This window comes from Ceratotherium simum, chromosome 14, assembly GCF_057802395.1.
Source record: "Ceratotherium simum simum isolate JZ-2026a chromosome 14, ASM5780239v1, whole genome shotgun sequence".
Classification (NCBI taxonomy): Eukaryota; Metazoa; Chordata; class Mammalia; order Perissodactyla; family Rhinocerotidae; genus Ceratotherium; species Ceratotherium simum.
Window position 1 is genome coordinate 54,950,463 of NC_141913.1, and position 26,410 is coordinate 54,976,872.

Genomic DNA, 26,410 nt, shown 5'->3' on the forward strand with positions numbered 1-26,410 from the left:
AACATTATAATTCTCACTACCTTCTCTGTTAAAAGGTAAGTTCAAGGGCAGGGAATTAAATGTACTTTGGTAAAGGTAAGACAAATTTTAAGCAATACAACATCATAGTAGCTTGATAGATGCTCCAAGATTACACAGTAAAACAATGCATAAAAATACCATTTTTAGAAAATTAGATAATTTTCGAAAAGACTGCCAATAAATTATGTGTCCAAGTAACTGAGATTTTTTTTTAAATTATGAAAACACAATAGAACATCTATAGTTAAGCAGAAAGAACAGAATGAATAATTTACTTAACACAACAAAGTAAAAGATGCTTAGCAAACATTTTTAAAAAGTGGGGGAAGGAGTGAGGTCAACAGAAAACTCAAGAAATAAAAAAGTTAAACTTAGTCAAATTTTGAAATTTGAAATTTTAATACTGAAATAAAAACTCACATTGCTATAAAAATAAGTTTCAAAATAACTCCTCAACTCCCCATGTTACCAAAATAAGGATGACACCGATGATAAAATTCAATAAAATCATGACTCTAAGTCCTTTAGAATTATCACACCATTTCTCCCAACTTATACCTCTGTATTAGACTTGATCAACATCTACTGATTAGAACTAACATCCATCAATTTGATTCTCTTTCTTTCATCTCTAACGAAACAAGTCTATTCTAATTATAGAAAAGTAAAATTTGTTAGGAGACAGGATTCACAAGATACAGCAGAATACACTCTTGAACTCCTCAAGGGTAAAAGACCTTTCATAATTTACAACTGTATCCCTTGCATAGTGCCTGTCCACAGTAAGCACTCAAAACATGTTTAGTGAATTAGCCTTAGACAACACATTTACTTAAGTACAAAGAAAAGCATAAAGATGCATATACTTTGATCACATACTATGCCTAGAAAGAAGTGCTGAACCCAAATCTTCAGTCCTCCAAGGAAATTACTAGAAATTAACGTAATAAAACGTAAGTAGAGTGAACTAATAAAAATACACATATAAACATACAACACTCAACTTACAGCTTAATTGTTGGATAACCTCGAACTCCAAACTCTGAAGCAATGCCTTGATAAGAAAAAGAATAAATAGTTCTAAATTTTTTTAAAAAATGAGAAACTAGGTAATAAATGAGCCTTTTACTTTAAAAATATATAGATATATTTATACAAACCCATACAGATATGTTGTTTTTAAGTCTTAAAAAAGAAGAGAAAAACCACACACAAAAAAGAAAAAACATCACATTCCCATAGAAAACCATCACTTAATAATCCAACCTACGGCCTGCACAAAACACTATGACAAATAAGAAATAAATGCCAAAAGAAGAGTTATAATTTTATCTCTAAAATACTTATTTTAAAAGATATTCTTGTTAAAAAATATATATAAATAAAGTCTCATTTCTCATTTGACTTCATTTTCCAGGACAAATATTTCATCTAGATATCACTGACTTTTCTTAAAAAAAAAAAAAAACAAAAAAAACCTGCAAAAGCCCATCTCGTCCTTTAGTGTTTTCTGAGTCTTAAAAGAACTGCATTGTATTTTAATTTTAAAAACATAAATCATGTTTGCAAAATTACTTCATTTCTGCAGTCAATATATGATCTAAAAGCAACTTTACTTAGAAGTTTCTGCTTTTGTAATAACCTAGAATAATTCCAATTATCTCAAAGATTATTCTGAAACCACACGTTAATTAAAATAAGATATAGTTGCTACAATGGCATCTTTTTGAGGGAAAGAAGAAACAAAAATAAAAACAATCAAACGATAGAGAATTAAGATTTTAAGAAATATACAAATCACTATAGCATATGGCAAATTAACACTATACTACTTTAAAGATTCAAGGCAACTAAAGCAAGAAAGAAGAAATAAAATAGTCTCAGTTAATAGACAATGTACAATATATTTACACAACTATACTAGTATATGCAAAGTATACAGTATTTACTCATATGATCTCTCCCTTTGTCAATTTTCTTTATTTCTAGGATATTTTCTTATCACACTTGGGTATAAGGAAACGACTTCTATACGTGTGTTCCAGTTTACCAATCACATTGGTAATCATTAATCTTTGGTTTCTCATCACTCCCCACCAATACACAAGAATAATGACAAAGTGAATTGTGGCAAAACAACATCTAAAAATCTCTCTGCCTTGCTTTGTCAACTCTAGAGCTTCTCTCTTAAACATGTGGAGAGAGGAGAAACATCTGGACAGTGATCAACACTGGTTTTTAACTAGAGGCAATACAAACAGAAGAGGTAACAAAAATAAGAACTCAGGTTCTGAAGATACAGGTCTTGCCTCTGACTATGTGCGCCCGTCTCTAATTTAGGACTTAGTTCTGTCTGGTATATTCTAACTGAGGACTGCTGTTATTGAGACTGTCTTCTTCCCAGTAAAAACAGAGAAATGATTAGGGGGAGATTAACTGAGTAAAGTATGTTCTTAATGCCCCCCTTGCCAAAATAAGGAGGCAGGTAAATACTAGCCCTTATTACCTTCAACTAAAACTTATTAAGAAATGCCATAACTTAAAGACTAATATAATTGACTGGGGGGGGTATACCCCACTAGCAATTCTTTATATAATTTATTGTAAAATTTATTTATACACAAATCAAATAAAGAAAAGGAAACACGCACTCAACAAGAAAATCTAGTGGTAGCATTTTATAGCTGACATTGTGGTTCTCATGATAGGTTTCAGAGAGAAAATCCCAGCTCCACATTTAACCCTATAACTTGGCCTCAGTTTTCTTATCTACAGATGGAAATGTCTGATACCACCCACTCTATGGTCCCTTGGCTCCCTGAGCATTAACCTTCATTTCTGACAGAATTTCAATTGACAATGACTCCTAAAACTTCAAACTTAGGTTTCCCTAAAGGAAAATGGTTGTATAATTAAAAAAAGCACACAAGCAAAGCATGGGTCATAGACAAATGATGACCCAGGTCAGGATTCCAACTTCTCCATTTATTATCGGTGCAGCTCTGCATAAGTTTCTTAACTTCTCTTATTCTGCTTTCCCATCTGAGGATACCACTCATCTCGTGGGGGGGGGGGGGGGGTGTATTTTAAAATGAGAAAACATGCGGAAAACAATCTAGCAGAGTCTGGCACATAGAGATCCTTAAATGCTAGGTCCATTTCCTTTCTATTCTTGATTCTGATCTCATCGTTAGGTAATTATCTGGTGACACATCAATGTCCAGATAATATTAACAAGAACTAGCATGTGTGGAATACCTTATGACTGGCTTTAATATACCTCCCACTACACCTCAAAACAATTTTGTGAAGGGGGAAAAGGGTGCTAATGCTATTTTTCAGATAAAGAAACTAATATTAGGGAGATCTGGTAACTTGTTTGAGAGCAAGCATTGATTAGGTAGCAGGGCTGAGACTGAAACTCAAGGCTGAGTTTAAATTTATTGTTCTTTTCTTGTATTAGACAAGAATGGTTTGTTTAGAAACCTAAGATCAATTCCTGCACAAATTGAAGACTCCATTGTAACATGAATAACTTCCCCTGAAGTCTGTAATTTTAAATGCTCATAAAATGAGGTTAAACATGAAGCCCCCAATTTCATTTCTCCTTGAAATGATAATAACTTTATGTAGAGATAAGTTTCAATGTGAATCCTGGTGATCTTGGATTCTGGGCCTAATTCTGCCCCTAACTTTGGTGTTTGAAATTACTCAAAGTTATTTCACCACTACCTACCTTCTGCGACTTCATCTATACAATAGGAGGTAGGAAGAAGAGAGCAGCTGGACTTAATCTGAAGTCATTTTCAGTTCAAAATTCTATTTTTCTTAGTATTTGTTGAGTATCACTATGTATCTAACATGAAAAGGAAATAAAATATAGCAGCGGTTCTCAAGTGGGGGCGATTTTGCCCTCCAGGAGACACTGGGCAATGTCTGGAGACATTTCTGGTTGCCACAACTCGAGCAGGAAGAGAAGGGTACTACTGGGATGTAGGGATAGAGGCCAGGGATGCTGCTAAACATCCCACAATGCCCTCCCCAAAACACAAAGAATTATTTGGCTCCAAATGTCAATACTGCCAGGGATGAGCAACCCTGAAATATATACACTGAGCAAAAGGGCTTATAGTCTAGAAAGGTAAAACTAATTTGCAAATATAATCTGCGAACAAGAAATCAGAATAAGAATATTATTGGCCAAATGCTGCTGCAAGTTTACACATCAAAGAGAAGTAAAACATGATCTTTATCATAAAATGACGTCACACTTAGGTTAAAGAACAAACAGAATTTCAGTGGTTTCATAATGGAAAAAAGTACACCATTACACGTAGCATCATAACATATTTTAACTTCTGAATAAGAAACAATTTTAGTACTCATTTTTGAAGAGATATGTACAAAAAAGAGAGGCTAAAATATATATCTGAATTTACATCCAATAATATACAACCTTTTATGTTGATAAATAATATTATTAGTTAAAACCACGCATCGAGAAATTTTTGGTACAATTCCAAACAAAGGGCAGGATAAATCACGACAGTTCAAATTTCTCTAGTTGAAGAATTCTATACGCCAAGATTCGTTGGACTGAGCATGAGGGCTTTTGCTCCTAATCACTGCAATTATGTGATTGGGAAATAAGCTACCCTCAAATACTCTAAGAGATATTCTACACTTCAGCACTGAATAATTCTATCCCACCCCAAACCAAAATCCCATAAATGACTATCTACCCATCAAAATAATACTTTAATTTGTGGTTCTCCAACTTAAGTGTGCAGCAGAATCACCTGAAGTCCATGTTAAAAATACAGATTCTCACGACCCAATCGCAAAGACTTTCATTTGGTAGGGCTGGTGTGGGTCTTCAGAATCTGAATTTATACTGGGCACTTCAAGTAATCCTAAGGCAGGTAGTCTGCAGACTAAACACTGAGAAAGACTGATGCTGTGACTGCTTGAAAAGCAACTTACGGGGGCGGGTAGAAGAGATACCTATACAACAGCCAATTCTTTAGTATTTTATAGTTAGACCTAAAATAATGTTGACAGCTAGCTTGAAAAAAACTTCTATTTCTTCACCTGTTTGATTCCAAGTTCTACTAAAATGCCTATATTGGAGCTGTCAAAGTATTTAAGGAAATTTTAAGAATTATATGCCAAAAATCTACTTGTAATCTCTAGACAGTAGTTTTTGAATACTTTAACTTTTTTTTAAATACTAGGAAGATAATATTTCTTTTCTCCATAGCACATAAAACATCTCCTTGATTCTGTAACAAAGTGGAAAGTGTATCCATCACTAACCTCAAACACTAAATAACACCAATTTACTTATGTTTATTGGTTATTTTTTCTCTCTCCCCACTAGAACATAAATTCCACGAGAATAGAAACTTTTCTCTGTTTTGCTCATGGATGTATCACCAATGCCTAGAATGTGCCTGGCACATCCCGGCATATAGGAAGCACTCATTAAATATCTGCTGACCGAATGCTGACTCTACAACTCTCTGACAAAAGAATGACTTTTCAATAAACTACGTTTATATGATTCAAGTAGTCACAAGGATTTACAAGCACGCATCACCATGCAGGTTGGGGTTTGGGGTGGGAAAGTAGGTGGAGGAGGTTTATTCCATATAAAGCACCTATCACAATGCTTGGCAGAGGGTGGGCCTCAGTATATACGAGTTCCCCTTTCTCTTTTCCCAAAGCCAGATGGTTTGCTTGAGATAATGTGCTATGCACCTTCTATAGAGGTTTTTTCCTATTAATTCAATATAATGTATTACACAATGCTAAGTGAACAAGATAACAATCATATATCAGAAGCAAAAAGGTAAACCTCTTAATGGTTTATGAAAAATGAAATGAAAAAAAGTCCCACCATAAAGTACCTAAAAGGCTACCTACCATACATGAAGTCTTAAGACCTAAAAGAATACTACTGCTTTTTAATCACAGCATTAAAAACACTTTCTCCTCTAAGCTACTCAGGCAAAAAGTCTTGGCTATTTTTTCCCTAATCATAGTGCCACCTAATCAATAGTGGTACACAGGGGCACTTAATACAAACTAAATAATAAACTAACAAATTAGATACTGTAAAAAAGAATTTGACTTGATGTAAAGTGCTATCCCTGTAGAATCACACGAATAATCCACCACTAAGATTTTTACTGATTTATAGATACTATTTTTCTTACTGATTATTTTTTTCCATACTCCCACATTCCTTTAAACATTATTTTACTTTATTATTCCATTGACTAATTGACTTGATCACAAGAATTTGCCATGTGTAAGATTTTATTGCACTTGGTTTGTTGTTCTTTCTCCCTCTATTAGACTGTAAGCACTTCCAGGACAAGAAGGCTTTGTTTTGGTCTTTCTTTAATCTCTAGAGACTAGTACGGGGCTTGACAAATGGTAGTTACTAAATATATACTGATTGAGTCAGTATGAATGAATGACTATATGAATAAATGTACGTGTACGCACGTCCAATCAACACATAATGCCTAGACACAAAAAGTTACTTTCGTGAGCAATGGCAGAAAGGAATAATTTCTTAAACATTGTTAAAAGTTTATTTTAAGAAATGCCAACTCAAGCATATTACTCTCTCTCTCTCTCCAATAACTTCCTGCCACTGATCTCTTCTCCTCTCCAAGTTTCAATAATTAATTTGTGACAATAAATCCAGCTCTAACATCTCACCTGCACTCCAGTTCCCTATTTCCAAACATCAATAAAGGAAAATACCATAAATTCAAAACAGCTGCTAACATGAAAATGCACACAAAATTAATTATTCTTTTCCATATAACCAGTAGCAGTGTCGTTCAGTAACTACACTAAGATTCTTATATGTACTATTATTTTCGATTGTTGTTCTTTATACTACAGAGCCAATCTATCACATCTGTGACTTCACCCTTGAAAATGTCTGTAAAAATTCCTGTTTCCTCTTGACTCCACTGCTGGTACCCAAGTCTGGGCTCCCAGCATCCTACACCAAGATGCATACAAAGGTCGACTTAGATGATCTTCTTGTCTCTAAATGCTCTTCTTTTCTATCCTATATGTTGCTGCCACAAACATTTTTATCAAGTCACCTGCCTTCTCAAAAATATGTATTACTTCTCAATTGACAACTGATAAAATCCAAACACTTTGTCTGAACTGGGAGGCCCTTAAAATCTGGTCTTATCCTTTAGCGTGTAATACAGGGTAGCCACTGTGCCAAGGACTGTGAACATGAAATACTAATATCCTCACAACCTTGAGGATTATCACTCTCCCATTTATAGACCTGGAAGCTAAAGTTAAGAGGTTAAGCACTTCCCCAAAGCCACAAAAGTAGGACATGACAGAGTTGGGATTAAAACATAGGTCTGTCTTGTTCCAAAGTTGTATCCTGAGTACGCAATGCTGATTTCCTAAAAAGAAATACACATTACGTACTCCCACTTTCTTCATTAATTAAAGGAAAAGAGAACCTACATTTATTGAATACTACAAGAGACTTTACATGTGCTACATCACTCAAATCTAAAAACAAACAATAAAGGATGCATTACTAATAAATATTTACCAATGTGGACATCAAAGCTTAGAGATGTTAACAAAGAAACTTTCCCTACGTTACATAGCAAAGCAGCAGGCAGAGTCAGGAATTGAATCCAGGTCTGCTTTCTGAAGCCATGCTTTTTCCAAATTTCTATGATACATCATACTTCTCTAAACTTAATTTCTTCTTTTCTCAAACCCTTTGAGATAGGCATTGGTAAACTTTTTCTGTAAAGGGTCAGATAATAAATATTTTAGGCTTTGTGGGGTATACAGTCTCTGTTACAACTAGTCAACTCTGCCCTTGGAACATGAAAACAGCCACAGACGATAGTGAACCAAGAGTGTGGCTGTGTTCCAATAACGCTACTTACAAAAACGGGCGGCGGGCCAGATTTCGTCCATGGGCTGTAGGTTTTTTGCCAATCTCTGCTTTAAGACATTGTATTCTCTGGTACATACTTATTAAGCTCATTTTTACCTCTAAGATTTTGCTCTAATATTCTCTCCAATGTGAATACTTTTCTGATGCTCACTTGTATTTATCCTAACTCAACTCATCTTTCAAGTTCCCATTTACTCCTCTACTATATCATCTCAGGCTACTCAAACAGACAACAAACCTCACTCTCAATTCACAAACCAACATCAATAGTTTAACAGTCAAATTTCTGTATTTATGCCTCAGGGAAACTGATCATCTCAAGTGGGCTCAAAGTAGGAGCAATGGCTTACACTTCTTTGTTAGGCATACGATTAACATATACTGCATATTTACCATTCAATGGCTAATTCATTTAACTGTAAAGTGTACAGTTTTAAATTATTAAGATAACTTTAATTTTACATAACCAAAAAAAAATTTCTTCCTCTTACCTTGAATACTGCTTCATGTAATTAAAACATTTTCATTATGAGAATGGTAAAATAATAAACTGAGTAAATGCTTACTAGAATAGGAAGTAGCATCCATCTTTCCAACTTTAACTGGAGAACCAATGCTTTTCATCTCAAGACCAACTTCATTCCAAATTGGTTCCAGTTTTTTACAGTGGCCACACCATGGTGCATAAAACTTGTTTAAAAAAAAAAAAAGACAACCACAAAAATGTTGTATTACTGTGGATATCAATCTTAATTTTTAAAGAATCGCTTTGACTAAATGATCTGATAATAATCTGTTTTAGACAGAAAGTCTAAATATAGTTTTTAAAGCGGTTATATAATAAAAGATAAAACACACATAAACCTAGACAGGTTAACTCCCAACACATCCTCAACACTGATACTACTGTAAGTTCATTTAAAATGACTGCTGATATCTATTTAAAATAGAGATATGAGGGGCCGGCCTGGTGGCACAGTGGCTAAGTGCGTGCACTCCGCATCGGCGGCCCAGGGTTCGCAGGTTCGGATCCCAGGCGTGCACCAACGCACCATTTGTCAAGCCATGCTGTGGCGGCCTTCCATATAAAGCAGAGGAAGATGGGCACGGATGTTAGCCCAGGGCCAATCTTTCTTAGCAAAAAGAGGAGGATTGGCATTGGCTGTTAGCTCAGGGCTGATCTTCTTCACGAAAAAAAAAAAAATAGAAATACGATTTACAATAAAAACGTCTTTGCTTCCAAGTGAGTGTGTCTACACATAAAATGAAACCACCAAGTACATATACACACCTCATATGCACACCCCCTAAGGGTTAATGAACAACATCCATCTATCTCTATTACAGAAATTCCAACACAGCAGGTGCCTTTGCTACTTCAAGCATCACCACTGGTAAGACACGGGAGATCATTAAGATGCCTGGCTTGGCATACGGGCAAGTCAGGCTGACTAAATTAAAACCACAGTTCTTCCTTCTCCAGAACCATCAGATGACTGGGGACTTAGTGCTTAGGTCCTCTAGTTAAATGATGTCACAAACTGCTTGGCGCACTTTCATGAAATGAGATTTATCTATTTTTCAACATTATACTGTGGAAATGTTCAAACACACACAAAAAGAGAGAGAAAGAATTAAACAATGGGCCCTAACGCCCATGGCCTGGCTTCAATGACTGTCAGCTCTGCCATTATTACTCCCTCTCGTTTGCTGCCACTGTACTTGTTTTTCACTGAGGCACATCAAAACGAATCCCAAACATTACACGGTTTAAATACATTCCAAACTTGAAAGTGAGGAAAGGAAGATGAAAATTTAATTCTGTTCACTCTTAAGATGAAAATATGATTTTGACTGCCAAGTGATACTAATATACTTAATCTCTTGGATAATATGAAAAAATGAGAGTGAATTCTGCAATAAAATCATACTTAATCTCCCTCAGACATAAACTGCAAGTTGATCTCATCAGAATTTCATCAAAAACAGGTTCCCCTGCCAGGAACCTTAAAGCTCTGAGGTTGATTTTAATACAAAAACCCAAACAGTACTACCTAAGAAAACAAATTTAGTAATATACATAAGCACTAACCGCATATTACCATATTGGGGTGGAGAATAGAAAATAACACTTAGAATGGTAGGGGTGGTTAATTGGTACAAAAAATTTACATACTCACATCTACAAGCCAAATGTCATCTTTTCGACTGTCTTTAAACCTAAAAAACAACAAGAAAACAAATCTCTGATTGTACATTTCCACTTTGCAATTGAATAGTATAGGTGAGGATAATAAACTGATAAATACAGAAGCACAGAACAAATTCTTTAAATAAATTTTTATGTAAAAGTTTTACTCAGTGACCTCTAAATCTTATCCATTAAACATCGTAATAAAAGAAGAGGACTGATAAAGTAGTTAGGAATAAAGAATCAAAAAAAAAATTAAAGTAGGACTTGGTAGAAACACAGATATACGCCTCAGCTCCTAGCCCCTCTATTCCGTTTACACCTGTGCAGTACAGTTAACACAGCAAGCCTGAGGCTGCCATCCTTAAAAAGGTCTGCTTGCAAAATTGGCCCTCACTTGGCATCCAGGAGGGCCAATTTTAGGAGGGCTCCCACCATTGTTCCTACATTGTACAAACAATGTGGTTTTGTGACAAACAGTGCTTTCCTTCTGAGAGTCGGAAATTTTGGTACAGGCTAGGCAGAAGGGTGCTTACATGACCAACCCTCAATCAAAAATCCCTGGGCACTGAGTGTCTAATGAACACCTTGGGAGATAACATTCCTCACATGTGGTCACAACTCCTGATGGAGGAATTAAGCACATCCTACATGACTCTACTAGGAGAGGACTCTTGGAAACTTATTCCCAGTTTCCCTCAGAATTTGCCCCATGAGCCATTTCCTTTGTTGATTTTGCTTCATGTCCTTTCACTGTAATAGATCATAGCTGTGACTTCGACTATAGGCTGACTCCTGTGAGCACTCCTAGTCAATAACCAAACCTGGGGGTGCTTTTGTGGACACTGACACAATACAAAGGATTTTCCTAAAACACAGTTCTGATCATGTCACTCTCATTTGACACCTTCTAGGCCCTCTCTTGCCACCTACAAAAAAAGGACAAATTGCTACTCTTAGTATCTGGTTCCAACACATCTTTCCACTCAAATACGAGCACCCTATGATTTCCAAGACTATGATGTTTATCACAGCTAAGTTCACAATGTTTATCTGACTTTCTGCATTCTTTCAAGTTCAAATCCTATCCAGCTAAAAGGATCACTCCATAATATCTTCCTAAATTCTTCACAGCTGCAGTCAATCTCTCCATATCACCCTTATCCTCTTCATGATTATCAATTTCCACACATTGTAGTTATCCAACCACAAATATGCTAATCCACGGAAGAAGTATATTTGTTTCATCTGGCTAGTGTCTTGCACAGTGATCTATATTCAATATCTACTGGATGAATGACAAAAGTTCTCTATGGGAATATTTTAATAAGATTTTTAAACCTGTAATTAAGACAAAGAGAGGATATCCCCCATATCTGAGCTCTGAGGTCCAATGGTGTTCACATCTATCCACCTGCAATGCAGCCTGTCCTGTACCATGGGCAAGGATAGCACCCTTATTCAATCCCCCAGGTTGGTAAATTCAAATATTTTGGCTTTGCTCACCTTGAGGTTTAGTAAAAAGTTTTATTTTATATACTGATATGCATCCCATGGGGCTACCCATCAGCTGATTAAGCCTCTCCTTTAACTGTTCATTAAAATGCTCAACTACCTCTGTGGATTAGGGATGATATGGAGCACGAAGAGTCTATTGTATGCCCCGTGACTGGGCCCACTGATGTGTAGCCTGGGCTGCAAAATCCAGGGCTGTTATCAGATGCAGTGTTCTCAGGGAAAACGAACAGGAAACAAATATGGTCTTGTAGGGCCTGGATAATGTGGCCTGAGTCAGTGGAATGCATGGGGACGGCTAGACCAAATCCAGAGACAGTGTCAATGCAATCATGATCCAGGGGAACAATATGGATGGAATCAGGGGTCCAACATGTTCTATCTCATGAGAACGCCCTGGTCCATTGACATGAAGTAACAGTGGCAGTCCGAGCATGCCAGCCCAATCTAGGATGGTATCTGAATTTTCATGGGCCATCCTCTTGTGGATCCAGGAGGCAATTAGTTGCACATCTGACTGCTCTGGGATGAAGAACAATTCAGTTTCCCCATTTAGCTGACAAGTATGGCATGCTCAATGGTGATGTTCCCTTGTCAGCAAAGGGGCCTTTCTGGTGAGTATCCATATACACAACAAAACGCTTATTAGAAGGAGAACCAATCTTTTATCCAAATGTCTCGTCTTCACCAGGATCCTGTTTTATATGCCACACAACCAAATAACCAAGCCATTAGCCACAGCTCATGAGTCAGCAAAAATATAGCAGGGCTCATTCACTGGGGCTGGAGCGAGGAGCAGGAGGCAGGGGAACAGTGAGGCAGATAATCTTACAGTCTTCCACACTGCATGAAACTGCCTATTGCGCAAACGCCCTTTACCATGCCTGGTGAAGGACAGGCCTCCTTCAGGTTGGAAGGCAGCCACACCCAATTCCATCCCAGTACAAGTTAACCAGGAGGAGCCATCAGTGAACCAGGCCCATGGGTGGTCCTAGAGGTCTCTACATCTGGGTCCCCAGTGGGCCAGAGGAAGCAGTGGCTCCTTGGGTGTTATTCCTGGGAGGTGGAGGGGCACTCATGAGACGTTTTCATGGAGCTGTGAGATTCCAGCTGGGCTACTGTATGTGCCATTTCCACTTCACTAGAGATTCCAGAGCTGTCGCTATTCAGCAACACGACTGGAATTTCTGCTCTTGAGCCTCCTACTGCCCTCATCCACCAAGGCCCAACAAATCAATAACTGCCTCTCAAAGGGCAGGTTATCTCGCAGCCAACTCGGGGAGCTTACAGGTCCATGCTGGCCTGTGGTGTTGTCCTTCTACCATGGGCTCCAGTGAACTGAGAGGTTTCTGAGACATGTACCTCAAATGAGAGATGTGGATCACTGGGGCGCAGGAGAGGGGATGCCTGGTGGTTAGGGCCCTACTCAAAGGCAGTGGCCTTTCTGGTAACCCAGCAGATGGGTACCATCAAGATCCCTGCATAGGTTATAAGAGCATCAGCAGCCAAAGAGGCCCATCAACTCCTGGGCCTCTTTTTTTTGGTGAGGGGGGGGTCAGAAGGGCCAAAAGTTTGGAAATGATCTTCTCTGGAATGAAATGTTATACTGCTTCCCAGATTACACCCAGAAATTTCAGTTGAGTACAGGTTCTTGTCCCTTGTCTGTATTAACAGCCCAGCCATGTTACCACTTGTGAGTCACTATGGTGTCCAGTCCTTGTTGGGCAGTGCCCTTGCCTAGGCCCTTTAGGAGGTTATTATCAACACAGTGGAAGGCCAGTGCTCCCTCTAGGAGGAGCTTTTCCAGGTCATGGCCTACTCATATATAGCAGATACGTGGGGAATTTAGATAGCCTTGTAGAAGGACATTAAAGGTGTGCTGGAATCCATTCCACAGGAAGGAAACTGATCCTGATTGGCCCAGTAGAGAGGGATGCTAGAAAAGGCATTTGCAATATCAAATGTTGCAGACCATGCTTCCTCCAGCAGCATCTTCCCGACGTCAGGTACCACCAGTGTCAAGGGTGGCACTATGGTACTGAGCTACCTATAATCAATGGTGAGTCTCCAGGTACCCAAGGCCTTGTGCACAGGCCAGATGGTGCTACTGAATGGAGAAACAGTCTCACAGAGCATTATGGCTTCCTCCAGCTCAGCAATTAGGGCAGTTATTTCTTTTACTCACCAGGCAGCCAATATTGTTTGGGGAGGCAATGGCACTAGGAGCTGGTAGTCTGGTAGGTTAAGTCTTCTCCACGCTCCACTAAGATGGCCCTAACTGTAGCAATTCCCATTGGGGCTTGGGGACAAAGGTGACCGAGAATGCACATGGATAAAACCTCTATACTAATAACATATTCAGTAGTAGGGGCCCGAAAAGTACTCACCCAGAGCCAGGCCATGGCCAGGGTGCTGGTATTGGTTGTCACAAACTCAAAACCAGAGAGTATTACATGTATCCTCCTCATGCTGGTAGCAGGGACTGTAGGGATCACACTCATCTGTGCACTGATATGCAAAAGGCCCAAGAAGTGCAATCCTTCCCCACCTCTCCAACAAACTCTGACCTTGGCACAGGATCTCCAGCCCCCAGTGTGGACAGAGGGGCCTCAACTTAACACATTGTCAAGGTCTGGGTAAAGGTTTCGGGGCTCTCCGACTCTTCTCCAGACTCACTGGGTAGAATGGAGGGGACAGTACTTATAATACTCACAGGGCTGTCATCGTGCTGACTGTAGCAGAACCACCATCAGACCCCACATGCTTGGTACCTGGCCATGAGGTCGTTGGTGAACAGCCTATTAATCTTCTCCTTTGAGACCCCATTATTGAGTAATCAGACCTGGAGATCTTTTCGGAAAGGCTTTTGCATGGGTCGCCCAGGAGAGGGTGCCCAGTTCTCACTCTTATTGTCACTCTTTGTGTCGGTCAATCTTTGCTATCTTGGTGGTGGCTGCTTTTTCCATGCCTGGAAATTTGTCAGTTGAGACCTGAATTGTGTCACAGACCAAATGACCTGACTTCATGAGGAGGCTTAACTCAATCTGGTAAAAAGCAGGACCAGCAAGGACAAACCTAGAAATCTCAGTCTGGTTAATAGTCTCATTATCCACCGTTCCTAATCCCGCACTGTATACCCAAGGATCACCAGGATGGCTGCAGGGCCACTACAGCCTCTGTGGGGGGGGGGGCCAGATATGTTATTTGGTGACAGGAAACTCATCATGGGTGGATCAAACCTGTCAGAGTCCACACAGCACCCAGCTGAGGAAGGTGAGGGTCTTGGGTGTCTGCACTTGCTCTCCCCCTTCCTCCTCCTCCTCAGACAAAGTCATGCCTCACGCCGTTAGGGCATGCTAAAGGAGGAGGTCTGTAGTGTCACACGCCTCAAGGTACCACTAAGTTTAACAAGATTACCTCTGTGTTAACAATGTTCTCTTTGGAATCAAAGAGTTTCTGCAAATAACCCGCTAGCACTCCCCAGTACCCATTAGTACTTGGCTGGTGCAGTGCCCCACGGGACTCGCAGGCTTTTTGCTCTTCCAGAACAGCACTGTGCTCAAGTGACCACCTTGCTGCTGCATCAATTTTGTTGTGTAGAGGTGGTTAATTAGGACAACAGTCTAACTAAAAGGAACCATCAAGCCTTTTATCACTTACTGTGACGATGCAAGCCAAGAGGCAAAAAAAGGCACCAGCTCCTTGGCGTTCCATTTTTCAAAGTGGAACAGCCACAGCCAAGTGTCAGATGAAGGCAGTACAGACCGAGGAATTCATCCCACTGCTGAGGAGCACTGAATCAGAGGCTGCTGCCTCTTTATGGACCCATGGGCAGAGGGAGGGAGAAGGAAAAGGGATAGGAGTGGAAAGGTACTGAGTCCAAGTGGAGAAGAGCGCCTCAGCCGAGCCCCTCAATTAGGAGGTCTCAGCAGAGGAGCCTAGGAAATACCTTAGGTAAGGTGCCCAGTAAGGAGGCCTCCAAAAGGGCAACGAGGTTAGGAATGCAGACATCCATGAGCATGGCTGGCCCAGGGGGCCTGAGTCTATGACTACAACTCTCTCCAGAGACTACAGTGCACCAAGTCTGATGTGGGGATGGCAGCTTCTCCCTTGAGGCCTGCTAGAAAAAGCCTTGTAATTGCCTTTGGTCAGGACTGAAAGATCACACATAGGAATCTGGTCTATAAGCAAGGCCTTGTGATTAATGCTGTGGTACTGAAAAGATAAATATATAGTGTGGTTACAGAATTTCAGCACCCACTCAGTAGTGACTAAAGCAGAAAAACATAACAAGTACACAGTTAAATGATAAAATAGAATATAGAAGAGTATGCCACAGTTTTTTGATCTTAAAACTGCTAGTAAAACTCTGAGCATAACCCCATTTTGTCCTTACATAGCACTGAGGGCAGCTCCTGCCACAAAATGAGTGCTGTCAGCACTGGTCATTACTGTCTCTATTATTAAAAGATTATATTTAAGCAAATATTCAGATAACATTAGAGTTGAAAGAATATACTATTTAAAAATATGTATACTCACGATTCATCTAAATCTTCTACAAATCCTTTACAGAAAGCCATATCAAGTAAAACAACTGGAAAAGAAAAGAAAAAGACAAAATATACACAACACAATTAAGTGCTGATTTATCATTTGGCTTGTACTATACGCTCAGTCACCCATAAAATGTTTTTTGATTTTTTACAACCTAACAAAAAATGCATCACTGATTCATCCCAGAGCACAAACGATGCAAGCATAAGGAGTTCATCCATTGAATCAACATTTACTCTGCATGCAACCATTGTGACAGGCAAGTTCTATGTAGGCTGGTAAGTCTAAGACATAGAAGTTCCTTTCAAATATATTTTTTCTCTCCTCCTAATTTTTCCTGTTTACCATTCCATCTTTTTGGAGTAGAAATAGAAATCGTTCTTCTATATTCTCCTTTTTCTCTAGTAGCAATTACCGCCTCAGTATAAACTCCAAATGCCATTCAAAATACTATTAGGTTTTTTTCCCCCCAAATTGACTGAGAGAAACAAAATTGAGCTCCACCTCTAACACTTATTACAGAAGAGGGTCTGGCACGTAGTGGGAAGTAAACAGTGGCTGAGTGAGTGAACACACCACAGTGAGGACCACGGTGCCCCAAGCTGGCAGGAGGAGGCTGAGAAAAGCCACCACGCCCTCAGATCACTTCTCACACCGCACAACCCCGGCGACCTGACCGTGATCTCTCTGTCCTCGGCCATCCCTCTTGGGGGTAAAAATTCTTCAGACGTGACAAAACTCGGAAGCTAAAGCCAGAGCAAGGTTTGGCCACAAGCTGGGAAGGCGGCATCACCCTTCACGCCGATCAATGGAGTCAGCGCTCCTGAAACTTCCTGCCACTCTCAGCAAAGAAGGAACGGAAGCCAGCCGCATCTTCCCGGCGGCGGGCCCGGGTCCCCGCAGAGCGGGTGGGGGAAGGACCCTAAGGCGTCCGCTCAGTTAGGCGGGCCCGGGAGCGGAGGAGCACTGGGGCAGAGCCCGCAGCCTCGCCCCAGCGGGGCCGCAGACCCCTGCCCAGGCCCGATCCCTCCGGGGAAGGGTCCCCGCGCCCGCCCCATGGCCCGCGCGGCCTTTACCTGTGGCGCAGAGCCGCAGGGCAGCCCCGCCTTTCCAAGCTGCCATGCTCGCCGCAGGGGAGCGGTCAGAGCCGACTTGGCGGAGAGGAGAGAGACACCGGCGGCCGCCGCCTGCGCTCTCGGAAAGGGAAGCGCGCCGGTGCGGGCGCGGAACGGAAGCTCCGCGCTGAGGGCGGGGGCGGGGCAGGCCGGCCTCCGGTACCCTCCCAGGACCCGGCCGGCCTCCGCCTCTGAGCATGCGCGGGACTACGGCGCATGCGCGGAACTGCGGCGCACGCGCAGTCGCATTCTGGAACCCTTTGCGCTCTCTGTTGCCTCCGGCAGCGTGGGAACCTAGCGAGGGGGTGCTTTTCGGTGGGGGCGGGGCAGGCTGTGTGGGTTGGGGGGCGTTTCCCGGAAGTTAAATACTAGCTAAACTTGGAAAACGACTTCGTCTCGGACAACGCTGCCTGAGGTTGAATTCTGCCAGCTCTTTCACTTGCTGCTCCTGTGCAGTGAGCGATCCAATTCGTGAAAAGAGGTGGGAGTTAGCACTGGTAGAAAGATGGAAGGCTGTGGATTGCTGTGTGACCCTCCATATATTTCCCAAATGAATTTGGAATCTTCTTTGAACCTGTTTGCAAAATGGGAGATCGGTCTTATAGTAGTAAGACCCATAAATGCAGTTTTGCCAACTAAAGGAGTCCCTGCTTAAAATTTGTTTCTGTTGAAACCTGAAAAAATGAAGTTGATCATAGGATATAATTTTTTTGTTTATTTGTTCCTCTGTTTTTTGATTATTTTTGAAATAAGTAAAATATTATAAAATACTTATATTGCTGTTTGTTCTTCTATGCAACAAAAATGATTTATAAAAGCAATAGTTTTATACGATGGTTCCTGCAGCAGTCACTACATCTGACTTAGATGAAATTTTTATGGGACATAAAATATCAGAAGATTTAGATTAAGTCAATTATTGAACGTGTGTTATGAGAACGGAAACGGATTATGATGTCAGCCAGTTCACCTTAGGTTCAAAATTCCAACAGGCAGAAATCTCAAAACATTGCTATTCCTAATGACTAGAAGATTAAATTATAATCTGATTGAGCAAGCTACAGGTTTCATCCTTTTTATGCATATGGCATAGTACCAGTGCAGGCCTTCAGCAGATTCAAATATATTTTTTAATTATCTGGCTTATTCTAAGAGCTTCACATACATAAATATTTAATCCTCATAAAAGTTCTCAAAGTAGGAAATATTATAGATTAGGATCCTGGGCCTCGGAGAAGGTAATTTGCTTAATAACCAAAAATGATGGAGTTGCTATTTGAAACAAAGGCTCAGACTGCAGAGCTTGTGTTCTTTCTGTAACACTACACTGCCTGGCAGGATTTCTTTCTGCCCTAAAATTATCTCCTGCCCTCTTCTCTATCTTCTTTTTCAGTCATTCTATTTTGGCTAATGGTACAAATGTTTGAGCAGTCAGTTTCCAGGAGAGTTATGCTAGGTACTTGCCAACCTCATATTTTATCCAAGTGGTCACATCTTGCTGCTTTTATTGCCTAAATATCTCTTGAATCTGTCCCCATTTTCTCCATCTCCGTTACTCCCGGGTCAGGTTCTCATCTTCTCTTGCTTGGATAATTGAAATAGCCTCCCAACTGGATTCGTAGCCTCTAGTTTCACCCCAAGCCATTGTGCCCATCACTTGCTAGATTGTTGTTTCAAAAATACAAATCAAAACAGATTACTTTAAACTTTAATCCTACACCCTAGAATACAGAATAAAATCAGTTCTGTACTATGAGCAAGTACAGTCATCATCTATTGTTTTCTCCAACTTCTCTCCTTTAGTTCCATCCTCCCCTAACTGTGCTCCACTAGTGACAGTTCCCTGCTGAACCAGCCGTGCTGTTTCCATCCCTTGTACCTTTTGTAAAATAATCTTCATCATCAGTTAGATTGAATGTTATTACCATCAGCATGTTTGCTATTTTAGCAAAAATCTTCTATGTTACATTTTCTTTTAAAAAAGCCATATTTTTTTAAGAGCAGTTTTAAGTTCACAGCAAAATTGAAAGAAAAGTGCAAAGATATCCCCAAAAAATAAGTAGACTAAAAAAATTATCATTCTCATTTATTTCAAAATTCTCCATCTTCCACAGCATGTGAATAATCTTCTAGAATTTGCATCACAGCTTCAGTTGGCATGTGGAGGACAGCCTAAACCATGCTTGACCTAGACCTAAGCTTTTGAATAGTGGAACCACCAGCCACAGGTGGCTGTTGAGCTCTGGAGATGTGGCTAATGTGATTGAGTAACAATATCTAATTTAATTTTAATAAACTTAAATGTTAAAACTGATACTTGATTCATTTATTGGAAAACTTTAAGTATGGCTGGAAAAACCTGATTATGTGACTCTACTTTTTCAACTGTAAATTTTTTTTTTTTTTTTTTTTGTGAGGAGATCAGCCCTGAGCTAACATCCATGCTGATCCTCCTCTTTTTGCTGAGGAAGACTGGCCCTGAGCTAACATCTGGCCCATCTTCCTCCACTTTAGGTGGGAAGCCACCACAGCATGGCCTGACAAGCAGTGCGTGGGTGCGCACCCGGGATCCTAACCCGGGCCGCCAGCAGCAGAGCGTGCACACTTAACCACTACACCACAGGGCCGGCCCCTCGACTGTAAATTTTATGAAATCTAAATAATGAATATTTCTGATGAAATTTTGGAATCTGAAATGTTATATACTATAAATGTAAAATATGACTTGGATTTTGAAGACATATAAAAGAGAATGTAAAATTTCTCAATATTTTTATGTTGATTATATGTTGAAATTATAATATTTTAGATATGAGTTAAAATATATTAAAATTAATTTAACCTGTTTATTTTTATTTTTCAATGTGACTCCTAGAAAATTTAAAATTACACTTGTGGCTTACATTGTATTTCCATTGCACGCCACTGACCTAGACAATATGAAAATGATCAAAATAAAGCATTAATCTGAAAATGATAACCAAAACAAATTTTTTAGAGTTTTTGAATAGAAAAAGGCTAAATTTACGTATGCTAAAACTTATGTTTAGTAAGTTCATAGTACAATATGGAATACAGTTTTAACTAACGAAAAAGTTGTGTTTTTCCTGCTTATCTGTCTCTAGTGGTTATGAATTTCCTTGAGATTTAGAAAGTTCTGTAGTAAATGTAACAATATTTTAAAAAACCTTTTAAATGAACTACATATTATACATATATATGCCTTGTATATCACGCGTACACATCCTGACCAAAAGGCATGTTTAAGGATGTCTATAGCAGGTCTGTTGGTAATTGTGAAAAACTAAACTCAAATGTCTTAGTAGACTGGATAAGTCATGCTGTGTTCTTATAGAAGAATACTATATAGCAGTGAGAATGAATGAACTATTGGGAACTACATGGATGCATATCATGAACAAAATTTTGAGCAAAAGAAGCGAGAAACCAAAGAAAGGTACTCACTGTATGATTTTATGTACATAAACTCAAACACAGGCAAATTAATCCATAGTGTTAAAAGTCAGGGGTACAGGTAATGTTTTGTTTCTTGACCTAAGTGCTGGTTACACAGATTTGTTGAGTTTGTGAAAATGCATTGAGCTCTGCCCTTATGGTTTTGTACTTTTCTGTATATGGACTCTAACAAAAGTTTAAAAACAAAAATAAATAAAGCTATGTAATTTTTTTTTAATGGAAAGATGATCATTATAAAGTGTTAAGCAGTGCTTCTCAAACTGTACTAACCATCAGTTACCTAGAGAACTTGATAAAACACAGTTTCCGACCACTCCGTACAGAATCTGAGCCAGTAGGTCTGGATTAGCATTTCTCACAAGTTCCCAGGTGACGCTGTTGCACTGGCCTGCAGATCTCAGTGGTGTTGAGGAAAAATAAATCCAGAAAATACCATTCGTTTTTATATTGCTTTGTGTAAAATACATGAGGTAAAAACAAATCTAGAAATAAAAATCAAATTTTTTATAATTGTTATTTCTTGACGGTGTATAATGGTTTTGTTGTTAATTTTAAATAACATTACATATTTTTAAATGTCTCAGTTTTAATTTCTAATATGGTAAATATTGTTAGATATAACCCACATTTAAAAACAAAGATCTCTAGAGTCCTCAATATATTTTTAAAAATGTACGGAGGTCCTGAGAACAAAAGTTTGAAAACAAAGTGGGCGTTTACAGAACTCTGCATTCAACAAGCAGAGAATGCATACTCTTCTCTAACATGCATCGAAGAGGTAAAAGAAATTCACATACCTAGCATATCATAAAGTAAGGCTCAACAGACTGAGAAAAATGTGGTATTATCAATATATTCTCTGACCACAACACAATTAGGTTATAAATCTATAATAAAAGATAAAAATACCCCCCCCAATCTGGAAATTCAAAAACACAGTTATAAATAACATCTTTGTAAAAAATAATAATGAGAACTAAAATATGCTTAGAACTGAACAAGAAAGAAAATATACCTATTAAAATTGTGGAGTGAAGCAAAATCTGTGCATTCAGAGAAACTTAAAGACATAAATGCTTTTTTATTTTAGATTGAAGAAAGAATGACAATCAGTGAACTACATATTCTCCTCAAGAAGTGGGAGAAACAACAGAAAAGAAGGAAGGCGCAAAAGATAAACAGCGACATTTATTTCATTATCCCAGAAACTGTGCTATGCACTGAGAACATAGCATTGAACAAAATGGACCCTAGCGCAGTTCACTTCCTAGTAGGTTATAAGAGTTATCACTTATATGGCATATATGTAGTCGAGCAGGGTTCTAAATGCAACATTGACTCGTTTAGAGAGATAGGAAGAAAAAGATACAATAGACTCAAAGAAGTAAGTCCCAAAGTGTGTTTTTTGTAGCAATCAATAAAATGGACAAATTTATAGTGAATCCAGAAATAGAGTGAGAGCTTATGAGAATGAAGAAATGAGAAAATAACACATCCAGAAATCACCAGGATACCTTCTGAAAGGCAGGCTGAATCATCCTTCAGGCCCAGAGAAGTGGAAGCCAATTTAATGTTGGGCCGGTTCAAGTAAGACAGCTCCTGCCCCATTCCATTCTCTCTCTCTACACACCAACCCTAGAAGAGTATAGCCCCAGGCAGTTAGCTGGGGAAGGCCAACAAGAGAGCAGGCAGATCAAGACCCCCTATCCCTATCCCTATCCCACTGCACATTTCCAGCCTAAAACAGTCTCTAGGAGGGGAAGGGGAAAAATTTTTGATAGGAAATCTAGTTCAGAATTTTGATTACTACCAGGACTGGATATGCAAATTATTAGACTGTGTTTGCAACTTAAAGTTAGTTAGAACTATCTATTATCCAAGTAGGTTCATTGGAATTTTCATACAGGGATGGGGAGAATACCCACACTGGAAAATGTTTAACAGAATGATGGGAGAACAATCAGTTGTATTTTGATTATGTTGCCATTATTGTTTATTCGGTATATTAATTACATTAATAATATTAGGACCAAAAGACGGACATAAATATAGACAGTGGAGGTTAAAAAGATAACATTATCACAACATATTTGAAAAATTAAACAAAATCAGAAAGTTATAAAAATATAACTTACCAAGGTCGATTCAAGAATTACAAAGACAATAATTGGATAGCCATTAAAGAAATTGAATCAGAAGTTTAAAATTGTTTCATAAAGAAAATGTGCTATCTGACTTTTATGAAAAAAAATCTGTTACAAACTCTTCCAGAGAACAGAAAAAAAGGCACACTTCTCAATTTGTTCAATGAGGCTAGTATAAACTTGTTAAGAAAACCAGAGGAGCAGGTGTGAGAAAGGAATTATACAAGTCAGTTTCATTCATGAACAAAAATGGAAAAAATTCCAAATAAAATATTACCAAACCAGATCTGGTAGTGACAAAAAATCATAAAATTGGGTTTTTTCCTAGAAAAGCAAGTGTGGTTTAACATTAGAGGGAAAAATTGTGTAAATTTTCCACAGTAACAGATAAGAGATGAAAGATATGTAATCACTTAAATAAATGCAGTAAAAGAATTTGATACATATCAACCCCCAATAATAACAGTAAACTAGGAATAGAAGGACAATTCTTCAACATGACGTGCTGTACAGGTTAATTTCCAGCAGTCCTGGAATTAATCTGAGCTGTTTTGCTCAAGTTCCTGCTGTTCACTCACCTCTGAAACATGCTGACTATTAATGTTACTTTTGTAACCATGGATCTGAGGAGTTTTAGGTTGGTTTTTACCAGCCTGTCAGCATTGTTTATTGTAAGAGTAAGATTGATGATTTGCAACTGGTCTTAGTGAGACCCTCAGAGAGCTCTGCTGTTGAAGCTGACTTTGTAGCAGAAATATGTCTATGTGACCAGCCAAATATAAAAACCCAGTGAGGCTCCTGGGCTCCCTAGTTCCAAGTGTTCTATGCACAGGTAGGTGGTTCCTGACCCAAGAGAGAAAGCGCGTACAACCATGACCCTTACAGAAGGTAGAAGACAAAAGCTTGTACCAGACCTCCCCAGACCCCTTACTGCAAGACAGCCTTTGACAGGGATCCAAATCCTTACTTCAACATTGCTGTTATATTGTTTCCTTTTTCTCCAATGAATTATAGATTTATATGTATTGTTATTTGGGGGTCCTAACAGTCTCCTTTAGTAATCGAAGCCTGTTTTAATACAGTTGGCATTAGAGGTGGGATTGCTTAAAAGACTTCCGACTCATTCTTTGCTAAAAATGTGGCCTGGGCATTATTTAGAAAGAAAACGATTAGTTCTGATAAAGGAGATTAAAATGAATTATGCAGAGGTGGTTGCCAAGCTACGCTTGGTTTGAAGTAGCACAGACTTGGAAATCAGTTACTGATTATAAGACTTTCCATTGCAATCTAGAAATGATAGAACCTGAACTCCAGGAGCTAGCAAAATTAGAAGACAAGTGCAAACTGATGGTAGTTTGGCTAAATCAATTCCTGGTTGCTGCTTTCAGCATTAGCAAAAGTGACAGTTCACAATCCCCTTTGGTTGAGCTTTATCCTGTCTTGTGGGACAGTGGATCTCCAACCAAAGGAACCTGGGCACTATAACTTTTGACGGGTCAGCTTAGCCTGTGATACCCACTACAACCAAGAAGATAACTCCAGTGGGGCAAGTTGAGGATGGAGGGCCAGAAACCAGTCAAGCAAGGGATTATTCAGTAATGAAATGGAGGCATTTTGTAGATTGTTACAAGCATTGTCCTGATGACCCTTGTTAAAATGTCTCCTGAGAATTTTACGTCAAGTAGCAGTGTCTCTGGCTTTGAACTTTGTTGAGTGGAGGGGGAAGTTTGTGCTCATCCTGGATCCTTTTTTGGCTGCTGTCTTTGTGAGGATGGTTCAAGGAAAAGTCCTTGCTAACCAGAATAGATTAAGACAGGTGACATTCATGCTAGAGCAGGGGAATTGCTCTGCCCCTCCCTTGTCATTTAAATGTCAATGTCTACGGAAGCTGCAGAAATGCTGCAGATGCAGACAGTACTGCACTGGCTACATGACGAGCTCCCTGTGGGATGCCCCTCACCCAGGTTACGATAAAAGGAGCCCCACCACCATGGATACCACTTGTGATTTTGCTCTTGGGACCTCAGAGGCTGTAAAAGAGGCAGTTTGGCATCTTTTTTTCCAGCTTCCTCATATGAGTCTTCAAGATAATACAAAGGTTGGGTATTACAAAAGAAAAGAATCAAAAACAAGAAAAGGCAAAAATTCAGGACCTAAATGGTGTGGAAGGCATTAGATGGTTAATTTTAAATGGCATTGAGAAGGAGGAAATTGGCCGAGTGCCCACCAAAACTTTGATAGAATTTTATAGGAAGCCAATGAGACCAGTACGTCTATACTGCCTCTCCTCAAACTTCCCAAGATATACAAATATCAAAGCAGATATGCTTGTCTTGTCCAAGATTAGAAGAATTTCAGATACGGAAAGGTTCTCATGAGCATACAGCATCTCCAAAGTACCCACTTTTAATACTAAGACAAGCTATCAGTTTTCTATCACTGCAGCTTAAAACAGCAGAAATTTATTATCTCACAGTTCTATAGATTAGAAGTCTAGTAGGCTAAGCTAGTTTCTCTGCTCTAGGTTCCACAAAGCCAAAATCAAGGTGTCAGAAGTCTCTGGGAAAGAACCCACTTCCAGGCTCACTCAAGTTGCTAGTTTCCATGTGGTTGTAGGACTGCAGCTCCTGTTTCCTTGCTGGCTGGTGGCTGGGAGTTCTTAGCTTCTAGAGACCACCTGCATACTCTGACTGTGACCCCCTTCAAAGCCAGCAACAATGGATGCAGTCCATCTCCTGTTTCAGATCTCTCTAACTTGCCCTTCTGCTGTACCTCTCTGAATCTTCTTCCTTCCTCTTCTGTTTTTAAGGGCTCAGGTGTCTACACTGGGTATACCTGGATATCCAGGATGATCTCTCTATCTTAAAATCACCAGTTAGTAACCTTCATTGCATCTGCAAAATCCCTTCAGAGCAGTTCCTGGGTTAGTGTCTGACTGAATAAGTAGGGTATAAGAAGCTTGAGAGGACACCTTCAGAATTCTGCCTGGTAATGGAGAAAGACATGAATGACGTGAAGGACAGGGTCTCCTGGCCATATCCCTATGGAAGAACCAAGGCCTTTTACAAATGTGTGGGTGAAATGGCCTGCAGATGGAGAAGAAACTCTTTTAGATCATCTGGATACAGGAGCACTGCCTAGGCCTACTAATGAGCCCCTTAGTGATGATAACATTAATTTTTGGTGACAGGGAGACGCTGCTGTGAAACAAATAAAAATTAAAGTCTCATTAAAAGTTGAAATATATGATTTTAAAAAGTATACTGTGGGGATGTCTCCCTTATCTGAATATAAAATTGGTATGGATATAATGATGGGTAAAAGTTCCTCTCTCTACTGAGTAAAATGAGAAAAAGAAATAACTCATAGATATACCCTAAATCCAGTACTAATTGGGTATGAATAATGGGAGCTGTAAAAG

The 26,410-nt window shown here is 39.3% G+C and overlaps 1 protein-coding gene across 2 annotated transcripts in view; it reads right to left on the reverse strand.

Moving 5' to 3' along the window:
• The window catches only part of TMX3 (thioredoxin related transmembrane protein 3), a 44,003-nt gene extending 26,540 nt beyond the window's left edge, over positions 1-17,463 (reverse strand). The window contains exons 1-5 of one of the 2 annotated variants that reach the window (XM_004422627.3): positions 17,330-17,463; positions 16,239-16,293; positions 10,171-10,210; positions 8,557-8,680; positions 1,030-1,075 (exon numbers count right to left, since the gene is read on the reverse strand). In XM_004422627.3, the coding sequence (XP_004422684.1) occupies positions 1,030-1,075; positions 8,557-8,680; positions 10,171-10,210; positions 16,239-16,293; positions 17,330-17,375 (311 nt within the window). In that variant the 5' untranslated portion in view covers positions 17,376-17,463. Of the gene's footprint in view, positions 1-1,029; positions 1,076-8,556; positions 8,681-10,170; positions 10,211-16,238; positions 16,294-17,329 lie in introns of those variants that run through there. The other variant, XM_087439326.1, reaches the window with a different exon arrangement.
• Positions 17,464-26,410: the final 8,947 nt, after the last annotated feature.